The 13673-nt window shown below is 37.6% G+C and overlaps 1 protein-coding gene across 2 annotated transcripts; it reads left to right on the top strand.

Moving 5' to 3' along the window:
* Nucleotides 1-4689: 4689 nt before the first annotated feature.
* On the top strand, nucleotides 4690-6418 carry LOC109432671 (growth hormone-inducible transmembrane protein). Of its 2 annotated transcripts, none has more exons than XM_029871569.2 (4): nucleotides 4690-4852; nucleotides 5116-5594; nucleotides 5753-6222; nucleotides 6287-6418. In XM_029871569.2, the coding sequence occupies exons 2-4, from the start codon at nucleotides 5136-5138 to the stop codon at nucleotides 6372-6374; spliced, it is 1017 nt and encodes a 338-aa protein (XP_029727429.1). In that variant the 5' UTR covers nucleotides 4690-4852; nucleotides 5116-5135; the 3' UTR covers nucleotides 6375-6418. The 2 variants fall into 2 exon arrangements, with proteins under 2 accessions (XP_029727429.1, XP_062705919.1); XM_062849935.1 differs by having other exon boundaries at nucleotides 4696-4839.
* The last annotated feature ends 7255 nt before the right edge of the window (nucleotides 6419-13673 follow it).

Raw genomic sequence — 13673 nt, 5'->3', positions numbered from 1 at the left:
GTAGCTTCGCGTTGCCTCAGAATGGAGCATTACGGCAAGTACGGGATTCTTAAGAAATTTAGGAAGCCAATTAAGGATGTTATATTAAATGTCCCAAATGTCCCAGCCTGAAAATAAATCCAAACTTTGGTGGCTGTTACCATCTACACACTACATTCCCATCGGATTATGCAAGCGTCGCGACGATGATGCTGCTCCTGCTGCTGTTTTAGTGACGCTGACTGGGCTGACTACTATTTCAACTTTTATTTGAAAAAAGAAAATCTCCCAGAAGTCAATACTTATATGAATTAGGCCGACCGTTCGCAATGCTGTTTTATTTTGTATGGCGAGTTTTGAATTTTTTAAAACTCGCCATACAAAATAAAACAGCATTGCGAACGGCCTTATAATAAATAGTGCTTTCGGAAAATTAAGATATGAAATTGTGTTCTGATAAAATCAGCAGAGTGGCTGCAGTATGACGAAGGCATGACTACCGACGACGGCGACGCCGCGGAATACAAACAAACACTCTACGTTTAAACCAATCAAAGTATGAAATTCTGTAAGATTATTGAGTCCTTTACGCTCCTAAAACGATTTATTTTGAACACAGTTCGTGAATCTATCTTTTCTTAGTTTATCATGAGAAATTTTGGTAATTATTATGAAATAAACAGCATTATCCAATGTTTGAAAAATCTGTTCATTCCAGCACACCTATGGGTGGCATTATTTAAGAGTGTTCGAAATATTTCGGCTAAAATAGTTCTGAACCAAAATCAAGAGATGGCGCTAGTTTTCAACGGTTTTTATTTTAAAATTTTGGACGAGAATTTCATGAACCTTTGCACTAGCTGGCATGTCGTTTCGTCGGTGGTTTAATGCTCGCATAAACGATAACCATAACAAACAATAATAATCTGAGTGCTGTAGAAACGGTTTTATTTTTCAAGCTAGCCAACACACACCTACACACTCCCGGCACACAGCTTGTGAACACGCACAAGCGTTCTATTTTCTTGCAACCACCTCTCTCAGCGCGGTTGTCAAACACGCCATCGCGACGCTGTTCGGAAATGGTAAACATGATCAATCCACCATTATTCCAATTTTGTTCCGGTGTTCAAAGTTTATTATTTTCCATTCGCGATGGAAATTTTGATGTATAGTGGTTACAAAATTAGCTAAAATAGGCTCAAAACAATGTTCATACTTCTCCTCGCTTTCCAACGGCTTGACAGGAGCAAATGGAGATATCGTGACAACAATTTTGATTATATTTATACGCAGCGCCTAGATAACAATACTGTTCAATCAATCACACAGGTTCAACAAGGTTTAACATAACCTCCACTCAGGCAAATAAACCTAAGATTATCATAAGGTCTAAGTTATGAAATGGTCTTTAAACAATTCATAACGGCTAGAATGAATTTCATAAGGTCGGTTTATGACCCAAAGTCGACTTACAGTTTGGCTTTTATACACATTTAGCACCACGATATTCTCAAGCGTCGATAGCCGCGTGGGTTGGGTACGAGCTCAGTGATCTCGACGTTCATGGATCGATTCCAGTCTGCATCATTTTAGGGCTTTTTGCAGATCAGAAGGAATTTCTCAGCCTATCTTGATGCATGGAAAATTCCTTGCCTGAATCGCTCAAGAAACCGTTTTTTCTTCGATCGCAATACGCAGTTGCGAAGAAATGACAATTCAAATGGCAGTCTTCGTAGAAAGTTTCTGCCAGGAATCACGCAAGAAGTTTCTTGAGCGATTCCTTTCGAACACGAAATTGCGCTTTTACGATTTTTCTGTTCTTTTCATAAGTTTATGTTATGTAATTAGGTCATAATAAGCATGTTCAATTTTCATAATGTATTCTTATGGCATCCATATTTTACAGTTATGGCTAAATTTCATAAGGTATTTTGATGAATTTCGGTAGTTTACTTCGCTGAGTGTCCATCTTCAATGTTTTGCTCCCGATGTTTGGCTCCCGCTGAGAGAGCATATTGAGTCAGTCCGCGAGACTCGATAATATGATTATTTTGTCAACATAATATTTAATTACTTGGAGTGACCGGAATTAGGAACACAAGTGAACGGAGTTAGGAGCATACTGATTGGAATTACGAACAACAACTTGTTTTAATTGGCGGCCATTTTCAAAATAAGTGGAGTACTTGCAACCTTGGTTATATTTTTCTAGCAATGTAGAGACATAATGAAACAGCGTTGCACAATTACAGCCATTAAATGCAGAAGATGTGTTTTCTATAGCTGTTACACTTAGTGCATCACCCTTGGCATCGCCTTAAGTGAACGGAATTGGGTTGTTAAATTAAGAATAATTCAATGATTTTTTTATTTTTAAACAAAAGAGCACCTTTTTCTGAGCCGCTATGATTTTTTTCAGATTTTTAGAACTTTATTTTGGTACCTAAAATCAATTTCAAAGAGATTTTTTGAAATCACCATTTGACAGCTGTGCAACTGCTTGACAGCTCCGTTCAGTACAAAATGCGACGAGGGGTGAATCGACAAATCGCTCACATATAAGTTTCAAATTTATATTTAAATAGGTTCCCGGGCACCAAAATTGATGAAAATTTGGATTTCGGCTCAGTTTGGCATGCAGATTCAGAATATGGAATTATCTCAACACTACTAAAGAAGCCAATTAGGTACGGTCACGGTACGTCGTTCTCAAAATTTGTTACGGAAATACTCTTTACTAAATCTATGTGAAGCCGTGGAGTAAATCTTTGTGAATCTTCACAGAGATCTGAGTAAAGAGTATTTACTCATCAGCTTTATTCACATGGCCTATTCTGTCCTGCATGGATGTTTACTAAAAATGAGTAGGGTAAGTGTACCAATTATGGCAATAGTACCAATCATTCGCCATAGTTGTGTTTTCACCCTTTAACGATGTAAATCAACAAGAAAAAAATTGTGAACAACAGACCACGTTCACAAAAGATAGTCGCAATAATTTAAACTCCACATTTTCCTCAAATCATGGTAGAAATAAATCATTTTCCTTAAAATTTCGGCTTCCTTGCACCCTTTTTCGCCATAGTGTACCAGTTATGGCTAACCCCATAAGGAATGCATGCAAATAGTGCGAAAGGGAACCGAAGTTAAGAAATGTATCCATAACTGGTACAGGGTTCCCATCATTGGCACACGCTGTAATCAATACTAAAAGTAGTTTTGGCTCCGTTTCTATATTTTTCCTGTAAAGTATGGAAACTAAGCTGTCTTTTAACTTATTGATGACATTCGTTGGTCTTTTCGTTATTTTTGTATAAATAGCTTTCCTTAGGTAGTGCTATAATTGGTACACCCACCCTACTTTTATTTTAGAAAGCACATCGGCCCCGGAAATCTTGCCGGTGCGCCGTTTTTACCGTGCACTGAACAAAAATCCCCGCCATAAATTGAATGAAAAGTGCCTCATCCGAGCCCCATGCCTAAAATCAGATGATTTGAGGACGGCCGTCATTCAATTCCAGATCTGACAGAATCAAAACAAACGGTATAGAAATCGTTCAACGTTGCTGTTATTATCATTCAATTCAGAATCAAAACAAAGCTAGACAAGGATGATTATCATTCACAATCCATCCAGTTTTGCGGTCCAAATATAAATGAAAGTCATTATTGAATCTAATGCTGTTCATATAGGTGTTATTCGCTTCAATTTTGATTCAATTCTTCTTCAAATATCCTAGAAAAACTAATGTCACTACCATTGCAACTAGTTTGGGAGGAAATGACTAAAAATAATGAACAACTTTTTCATTCAATGCAGCAGATTTCTCATACTAGTTAGAAAGGTAATGACATTATTTCTCCTAGGATATTTGTAAATAATAATACTCATGTTTGTCGTTGAAAAACACTTTATTTAAAATTCACAAACATACTTAATAACCTTACATAGCCACTAGACCAACCATTGCTTTTTTTAACACCTCACAATTCACTATGTAGTATTAAACTGCAGTGGCATAACTTTCTTGTCGAATTAACTTGAAGGATTTTTCGCCGCCACTTCAATCGCCATGTTTGTTTTTCTGTCTTGAACTGCTGCGCCAACAACGAAATCAAAAGCCAAACTAAAACAGAATGATTTTCTGAATGGAGCTGTGATGAAATATATTCAGCTTGTTTCTGAATTATGCTCATATGCACGTTCTGCCTTTTCAAATTCGTCAGACATCATGCAGAAAAAAATAATACGAAAGGTGTATGAAATTCTGGCAAAATTGTGCGGAAGATCATTCGATGTTGTTTTCAGGAATGATCAATTGAGCACCCGATTGAATGAGAAATCATACTTTGAGCAGTGCGGATTTTTGTTCTGATATTGAATGATTTTCAGTATGAAGCAAGAGGGAAATGATTTCAGATGGTTTTGCGATGATAATCAATCACAACAAACCCGAAGTGAAATTTATTTGAAAATTGTGCCATTTATATTTTTATAGCAGGGTGATTTTCATCCAAGAGGACGCAGTTACCTCATTTTGCTGTAAAATCATTCAAAATTCAGATTCTGCGGATTTGTATCGTACTGAATGAGGGATCATTCTCTGTACGGCGGGGGTTTTCGTTCAGTGTGTTCAATTTTGACGTTCTTTTTCACCTCGTTCGTAAATGCGCAAAAACGTCCGTCTTTTCTAACTTCCTCTTTGCCGTCACTCATATGCAATCAAAACACCAGAAAGTTAACATCACGCAGCCGATCGAAGTGACCCATCAGTGAAAATCCTTGAAAAACAGTCATTTTGTTGTGAAATTTTATCAAAATTTTCGATAACGAGAAAATTTAAGTGAAAATCTATTGTGAGTAACAGAGGTAAGTATGCAGATCCCTAAAATATGTCTGCATGTTGCATCACTTCGTATTAATGCGCTTACGCATTTTTTTCGGGGAAGAAAACTCTAGAATCCTGACCCGTGATGACGTTTTTCTCATTGAGTTGTTTTGGCAATGGAAAACAAGGCGCAAACAAACCATTCCGGCAAAATGGTTGTGTAACTTGTTTATCCTGCCAATGTTTTTCGCACTTTGGCACACAGCTGATGAAATCTAATGCAATGGTTTCTGATTCATTTTAGGTTAATATCGAACGTCCAAAATGCTATCGCGTCTAGCTTGCTCGGGTCGCACTTTCGTGTCGACTCCGCTGTTGCAGTCCGCGCTGCAGCAGGTTCCCAGACGTCAGCCGGTTATCCGCCAATATGCCCGCGAAGTCAAGGGCGGAGGCTCGGGTGCCAGCTGGACTAGCCGAGCGGAGCGCCAAACGTTGCGCGAACGGGCTATGGCCCCACCCGGCCCGGCTGCCTACTCACTGGGAAAGGGAGCTTTGGCCGGAGGGGCCGCCCTTGGATTGGGAGCGTTGTGCTTCTACGGGCTCGGTTTCGGCACTGGAACCAGCACCCTGGACAACTCGATCGCGTGGCCTGAGTTTGTGAAGGAGCGCATCCGCGACACGTACCTGTACTTTGGAGGATCTTTGGCCATTTCGGCTGCCAGTGCAGTGGCCGTTTTCCGGAACCCGACGTTACTGAATTTGGTTTCGCGAAATGGTTGGATGGTAAGTAGAGAGGGGTTGGAAGTGTAGCCCATCAAGAACCGTGAGGTCGCCATGCGCAGCTCATGCTCTATTCAAATCGTATGAAATGAGCGATGAATGGCGACCTCACGGTACGTAGACGTCGAGTTTGAAGCAGTTTTTTTTTTACTTTTTTTCAGTCGATTATCGGCACATTCGCAGTGATGATCGGTTCCGGAATGTTGGCACAGTCGATCCCTTACAGCCCAGGATTCGGATCCAAGCAGCTGGCTTGGGCTGCCCACTCGGCTATTCTGGGAGCCGTCATCGCTCCCATCTGCTTCATCGGGGGTCCTCTGCTGACGCGAGCCGCCTGGTACACGGCCGGTGTTGTCGGAGGACTTTCGACCGTGGCAGTGTGCGCTCCGAGCGACAAATTCCTCTACATGGGAGGTCCGCTGGCCATTGGCTTGGGGGTGGTGTTTGCCTCGTCGATGGCATCGATGTTCTTGCCACCGACGACGGCCCTCGGAGCTGGCATTGCTTCGCTGTCGCTCTACGGAGGCCTGTTGCTCTTCAGCGGTTTTCTGCTGTATGACACGCAGAAGATTGTCAAGCGGGCGGAACTTTACCCTCTGTATGCGCCGCGGCCATTCGATCCAGTCAATTCGTAAGTTATCGATTTGGTTTCATTTTAACACATTTATGACATAATTTTTCTTTTTTGCTTTTAGGGCTATGTCAATCTACATGGATACGATGAACATTTTCATTCGAATTGCGACGATTTTGGCCGGTGGTGGCGGCAATCGACGAAAGTAAATTAAGATTATTTTCAAAATAATGTAAATAAGCACTAGTTCTTAGCAGACAGCTTTTATTCCTATTATCAACACTCTATTTAATAGTTCCATGTTTTGCAAATCTGTCGATTTACTAAAAGAAAGCTTATCCCTGGCCAAGTTCGCAGGGGTTGACGGTATTAAAGTGAAGGAGTTTCATTTTGATTATTGTAATGTAGTGTTCTTTAGTGAAACATATCACCTTTTTAACACTTTAATGCGCCTCCAACGGTTCATCACGAACCGGCTGTTGCAGATGGAGTATGGCTGATCATATGCATCAGACATGCTCGATAAACATGGAGGATCCGCCAGGGCTCATTAGAGTCTATTCCCAAGCAATAGTTCCAAGTCGGTTGGATTTAAGAAGGTTTTGATGATCGTTACAAATCCTAATAAAAGTATTGTAGGATTTGTGACAGGTTTTGGAACCTTTTACAGCCAGCTGACTTCAAAATGTTGTTTGGGCTCTATTTCCCACGTTTCTTGGTTGATTTTGATTAGTAATTCATTAATGTCATAGTCGCTTTTTCGAATTTTTAGAATGTTAGTTGGTCATATTTTCTTTAAATAAAGCAATTAAAATCGACCGAAGAATTAATAGTGGGAAGGAGATTTGCAGCACTTAATTGTGCTGATAGATTCGAAGCTAACGTGCGAACACTTAAACGCATTGTTGACGTCAATGCGTTCGACGTGACATTTTGGAAAAAAAAACTGACTGCTTTTTATTAACTGAACAACGTTACTTTTGTATGACTAGGTCGACATTTCTAGGCTACGCTTCAGAAAATGACATGGTTTATCTAGGTAGGACCGATAGGACAATTGAACGAATTTGAACATTTTTCATAGTATTTGTAGGGTGACGAATACATAATAGTTGACAAGCAATATTTATTATTTTAAAATTTGATTGCAATCAACTGACCAACTTGGCGTATTTTTGTTTATCTTCTAGATGGTATTATGACACCAACAGAAAAATATCAGAAGTTCAGTTACAGGTTTCTGTGGGTTTTGGACCGATGACAATTTAAGGACACAAGAGATGAACACAGAGAAGTAGAAAACGATTAGTGAAATCAAGAAAACAATTTGACACAGGATCGACTATATTTTAACGTACAGGGTTCGATTGATTCGATGAAAAAAAAAACAAAAATACGACAACTGATTTAACGAAAAGTAAAACATATTGAATCATACCACAAAAGCAAACAAGAAGACAAACACAAACCGTGTGACCATAACACTACATAGGCGAATCCTGACTGACTGACCAATTGAAAACTTTCCAATCTTCTACCGTAACTTTCTGAGTCAGTTGCAACAGTGTCTTAATGGATATCATTTTCCGCGTACGGCTGGCAAACTGCTTCTGAAAGATTACGTACTCTTTTCTATCTTCGGGTCTAGTGTAGAGGTTTCAACTCTATTCAGAGTGCAGCTAGAAACCTAGCAAAAAAAAAAAAAAAAAAAATTACTAAAAGAAAGCTTATCTGGTATGTTAATGATTGCTTCTTTTAATCAAGACACAAACTTGAAGAATGTTTAATGAAAGGCAATATGTATTGTTCTTTGCAGGGAGAAATAATGTGAAAATTTTCAGTGAAGACGATGGATGTTTTTGTACTCGACAGATGTAAAAAAGGCATATTAAATCAAACTTGGAATCGAACACTTCTTTTAATCATTTCTTGGTTGTAGATGACATGACATAACTTTAATTTGGTTGTCAACTACTAGGTATAAGATACCCCTTGGTAAAAGCAAAACCTTGTGATCAGCTTCATTACTGTCTCTGGGCTTCAATGTATCTTTACTCTGCAGAGAAAGATGCACACTCGTGGTGCCAACAAGAACCGATACTTTTTGTGATTAAACGAAGAAGCGTCACGGTCCTTTTTTGTTGTTTTTGATATTCTTGATTTCTATTTGCAGGAAGGAAGTTGTTGTGGTTCAACCACACTCAAGCCACTGTGTTTCAGAGCAGACCAAAAGACCGTAGTTTCGTTGATCAGCTTGAACTGAAAAAATAAACTTTATTTCACAGACATGGTACAATAAATTTCATGTAATCACTCACAATTATAAGTGCGCTTCTAATTTGGTTTCAAACCGTTCCTAATTCACTTTGATTAGTTTTAATATTCTATAATTTACTCTGCTTCCGTCGACTGTAAGCACCTATCAGCCAGACTTTCTCTTTTGTATGTATATTGTACTAGCTGTACCAGGCTGTACCCGGCAAACTTTGTCTTGCCTACTGCGTTTTTTGACGTTTCAAGTTTCTAGTCAAGACCAAATCCCCGGTCAAAATGTAGGGAAGATCGATTTTCAAAAACTCTCTACTTTTCCATGTTTTTTGCCTTATAAACCTTCCTTGGGTGAAAACTAATACAGTGGTTTTTCGATTTTGTCACGGTTCTATTTAATCACGCTCCATTATATCACACTCGATTTTAGCACGCCATTTTTTTCGATTATATCACGCTTTGGTAATCGATATAAATATCGCTAAGCATATATTCCAAACTATATAGGATACATGAATCGTCATAAGTAAGATATTTTGCACATAAGATTATGGTGCCATTGGTGACAGACCGGACACAGGATTCGATTAACTAGAGTCTCATTCCCATGCTTTGCTCTGCATCGAGTCCAGTCTATATGCGTCAATTCCACGCGTTACATTTTCCATCAGGGGTCTCCAGTTAGCCTTTGTGAGTAAGGTTTTGGATCACCAATTCAGAGACGGCGGGTTCGATTACCATTCCGGTCGGGAACTTTTCTAGACTTTCCTATGCATAGTGTATAATTGTACTTACCCCACAATGTACATATTAATTTTTTTTTGTTTATATTTATGTGTATTTTAACTTATAGCTAATTCTACACTTAAAAGTACATATTCATGCAATGACAGACAAAGAAAGCCCTTCAATTAATAACTGTGGTAGTACTCAAAGAACACTAAGTTGCAGAGAGGCAGCCCTAGTTCCATTGGGAACGTAGTCACAAAGAAAAAGTAGAATAAGAAAAGGCTTTTTCCGTTAGAATCTTACTTTGATTTCATTTTTTTTTTGTATTTTAATTATTATTAACGAGCTTTACAACCCCGGGCTCGTTCATGTCGGGACCTACGATTTCACTTCACTTCTGAAGGGATAACTAACATTTTGTAAATTTCTCGGCTTTTAAAAGTTGATATGTTGTTCAATTAATGCCAACCAGCATATCGAACGATCAGAAATTATAGACAGAACCTTTGAACTTCGAGACAATTGTACAACAAAGCGTAACGCGGCACCATCGCAAAAATGTCAAATTTTGATTTTTCAACAAGAAATTTCCAACCTTCTGTAAACACTTTTGAAAATGTTAAGTTCCCAACGATAGATTTAAGCAATTGTCTTTATTTTGCTGTGTAAAGATTGAAAGTCTACAACATATGGAAACATCGTTCCATCAAGTTCAAAACTATGGTGTAGAAGTGCAAATAATACCTCCATTATATGACCTTATTTACGGAGACATTAAAAAATAATTACATACAAGAATATTAGACTTCCATTACCGGGTTTGATATTTTGTTCGTTTTTGTCTGATTTTTTTGTGTGCAAGTGTATTTTGATTAATAAACGCCTTCGAAAAAAAAATGTTTCAATTATATCACGCTCCAATATATCACGCGAAAATTTTTTTCATTCGTGATATAATCGAAAAACTACTGTAGAACAAAACTAAGACGACCAAAATCGGTCCTTACACGCTCGTTAAAAACTACTCTCAGGAGAGTAAAATTCTACTCACTTTTAGATTTCATGGAAAATAGAAAAAAGAGAGTGACAGCATTCTTCTAAACTGAGTGATTTTTCACTCACACGTTTGAATTTTGGACAATACTCATTTTTGAGTAACTTGGCATTTTTTCCAAAGTGAGCTGTTTTTCACTCACCCGCTCAAATATAGGGCAGAATTCTATTTTTGAGTAACATCATTCAAATTTTATGCCGGTAACCGCCATTTGTACAAAGTTCTGACTTCTTGCCAATAAAATTAGATTATACATAAAAATCTCTGTGAAATGCTTTTAAATTATGGAAAACCTAGGGGAAAACCCCATCTGTTGTTCAGCAGGTAAGTTTGCTCTTATTATCCATTTTATTAGACTGTGGAAATAACTTTAAAACAAATTCTTACAGATATTCATCCAAACGGATGGCAAGGCAGGCAACCTTCTCTGATCCCAAACATGTAGAAATATGGACTTATCCACCGATGAACCAAATTCATCGCGGTCCGAGAATTTTGACACTAGAGCGGGGTCTGTTCCAATCAGAATCGTCCAATTCTGATTGGAACGGCCCCGCTCTAGTGTCAAAATTCTCGGACCGCGATGAATTTGGTTCATCGGTGGATAAGTCCATACGCTATAGACGAGTGCACCGATGAACTGAATTCATCGCGGTCCGAGAATTTTGACACTAGAGCGGGGTCGCTTCCAATCAGAAGTGAAAGATTTCCAATCAGAATTGAACAATTCTGATTGGGAACGACCCCGCTGTAGTGTCAAAATTCTCGGACCGCGATGAATTCAGTTCATCGGTGCACTCGTCTATTCTTCTAAATGCAAACAATCATGTAAGTAAGTTAAATAATTTCTCTGTATGTACATAAAACTAAAAATATTTTTTTAATTGCTTCTAGTTAAAAAAGAGGACAAGACTATGCATGCGTCGGAGATTCCGGTTAAGATCACCTGAGGGATCACCGCAGCCACCGGGAGTCACGAAGGATCTTGCGAAGGATAGTTTTTAATACATAATTTACATCCAACTTTGTATATATAGACATAAATAATTGAATAAATGTTCATTTTGTTGCTTTCTGGAATTTTGTATTCGATTTATTTCATGATTGAAAAAGAAATGAAGAAAAAAAAATTGTTTTTGACATCTACGCACTTTATAAATTTGCGATTTTACAAGTTACTCACTTTATACTCACTTTTGATAAAATCCAAAGTTACTCTAAAGTGAGTAAAGGCAGATTACTCTCTTTTGAGCTGATGCACTTTGTTCCAAAGTGAGTAGAATTCTACTCACTTTAGAGTAGTTTTCAACGAGCGTGTATATATAGATTAGGCTCGACAGCTATTGCATTATCATAGGGTGACCAGGTTTTACTGTCGCGGTAACAGAAGTTGATACACAATTTGTCCTTTTATTTTTTGAAATTATTATTAACCAAGCTTTCAATATTGAAGACACAAGAACAATAATCACAAGAATATCAAGCATAAGCGTGATCTGGCGAGTGTTGGGCGTGACCGAGGATAGAGAGCTGCAGCTGCAAATCGAGTATTATGGCGGCAAATTGTTGATTCAGTATTATCATGAATTTGATGTGAACTAAATAAATGAAAATGAAATCAAGCATAAACGGTTCACTGAAAGTACCATATCACAGACAAACAGACGTAAGACTTAGAACAAATTCCTTTAAAAATATCGCTCAGTTAGAGAAATGCGGGGCAAAAGTTCGTATCTAACAGTCTTTATCAAATAACTATAAAACAAAAGAATATATTGTTTTTTCTCGTTAAACGAGTCCCTATCATATTACCTTCGAAACGTAGTACATACTAGATTTTTTCAAGTTCCTTTAATTCTAATAATTATTATTTTTTTTAATACAAATACTCAAATGCGAACTTTTGCCCTATACTGGGGACAAAAGTTCGCATTGTGCGAGGCAAAAGTTCGCACATTGTGAAGGAAGTTTATTGGTGTGAAGTTCATTTATTTCGTGTTAATTCATGTTCACCCTATCACTCTAGTCACAAAATTTGTTTCTTCATGGCATTACATACCAACTGAAACATAACCTAATTCTCAGCTTTTGTATCCAGCGTAGTTTATGAACACTTTCACAACTATTAATCAAGAGCTTTCCTTTACAGCGTAACTGAAGTTGTCAAAATACATTGTGGGGTTATTGAAGTGGTAAATGTTACACAAAATAATTGACAAATAGGTAAATCAAATATGCTGCAAAACTATTGAACGAGACCGTAATTTTAATCTAACCTTCGTCAGTAAAGTTTGAATTATAAGTATGAATTTACAAACTAAGCTATGAAAGACCCCAAAAACTAGAAAAACATAATACTCTTAAAAACTTCCAAAGGATGAGACGAATATAACAAAATAATGTTCCTAAATGTTTTTTCATTAATTTTCATTTTTTTTTGTTTTAAATAGGCAAACACAATGATTGCCTTGTAATCGATCTTCTTTCAAAACTAAGTTCAAACGCTCTGTCAGTACGATTTAAGGATGCATAGGGTAGAAGCTTCAGTTTTGGCTAGTCCGGAGTTTTGGCCATAGTGCGGTATTGAGCCTGTTGCGATCTAAATCGGCGTAAATTTATTTTTTACTAGTAGATCCTAATACAATATGATGATTAAAGCTGTGAAAACCACACATTTTGATTAAAAACAGGAAGAAAAAAATATATTTCCTTAAAAAATCTGCTCCCATATATCTATTTTGGCCAGGGTGCTTCTAATTTGGCCACTCCCATAAGAAATACACGTGATTGGCCAAAATAGAAACCAAACTTAAGAATATGGCCAAAACTGCGGCAGTGCTTCTATTTTGGCCAGTGCCACTTTTAATACAAAAATCAAGAATTGGCATGATTTCTGCATTTTTCTTTCAAAATATAGATTGAAACCTTTCTTTTGACGCATTGGTTGTTTTCATAGGATTATTGGTTATTTTTATAAAAAAGATTTCCCTTAGACTGGCCAAAATCGGTGCCCGCACCCTAGGTACTACATTACATTATAACAAACCACGCTACGTCGTTGGGGGTGACAATGGGTCTGGGGGGTGAGATTGGGTCAAAACGGAGAAACATAAAATTTGAAATAGCTCATCAACTATCGCTAATTGATGTTGAAAACTTTATATTATTTCAAAGAGGAGATGTTTTTACACGTCATGATGCAGAATAAGATGTTTAGCAATAATCGTTTTTTGTTAAATTTGTGTCTAAACTTATATGATGCAACTACTAATAAATCATTCTGAAAAAAATTCTCCTTCGTAATGTTTCACACAAGTACCTAATCATAAATTTTCTTATAAGTGGTTAGCTGTAGGTATTACCTGGTCGATGCAATGAAAAACGCGGGCTGTCATTGCTCTTTTTATTTAAAAATTCAATATTTTCGACCCGAAGTCTAAATACAGTCGAACCTCCA

The sequence above is a fragment of the Aedes albopictus genome, chromosome 2 (assembly GCF_035046485.1).
Source record: "Aedes albopictus strain Foshan chromosome 2, AalbF5, whole genome shotgun sequence".
Lineage (NCBI taxonomy): Eukaryota > Metazoa > Arthropoda > Insecta > Diptera > Culicidae > Aedes > Aedes albopictus.
This window is presented reverse-complemented; position numbering and strand designations above follow the sequence as displayed.

Bases quoted from the DNA above. Each gene is read 5' to 3' on its own strand.
- LOC109432671 (XM_029871569.2), top strand. From the start codon at position 5,136: ATGCTATCGCGTCTAGCTTGCTCGGGTCGCACTTTCGTGTCGACTCCG. The intron at 5,595-5,752 runs GTAAGTAGAGAG...ACTTTTTTTCAG, and splicing joins TTTCGCGAAATGGTTGGATG to TCGATTATCGGCACATTCGC. The intron at 6,223-6,286 runs GTAAGTTATCGA...TTTTGCTTTTAG, and splicing joins CCATTCGATCCAGTCAATTC to GGCTATGTCAATCTACATGG.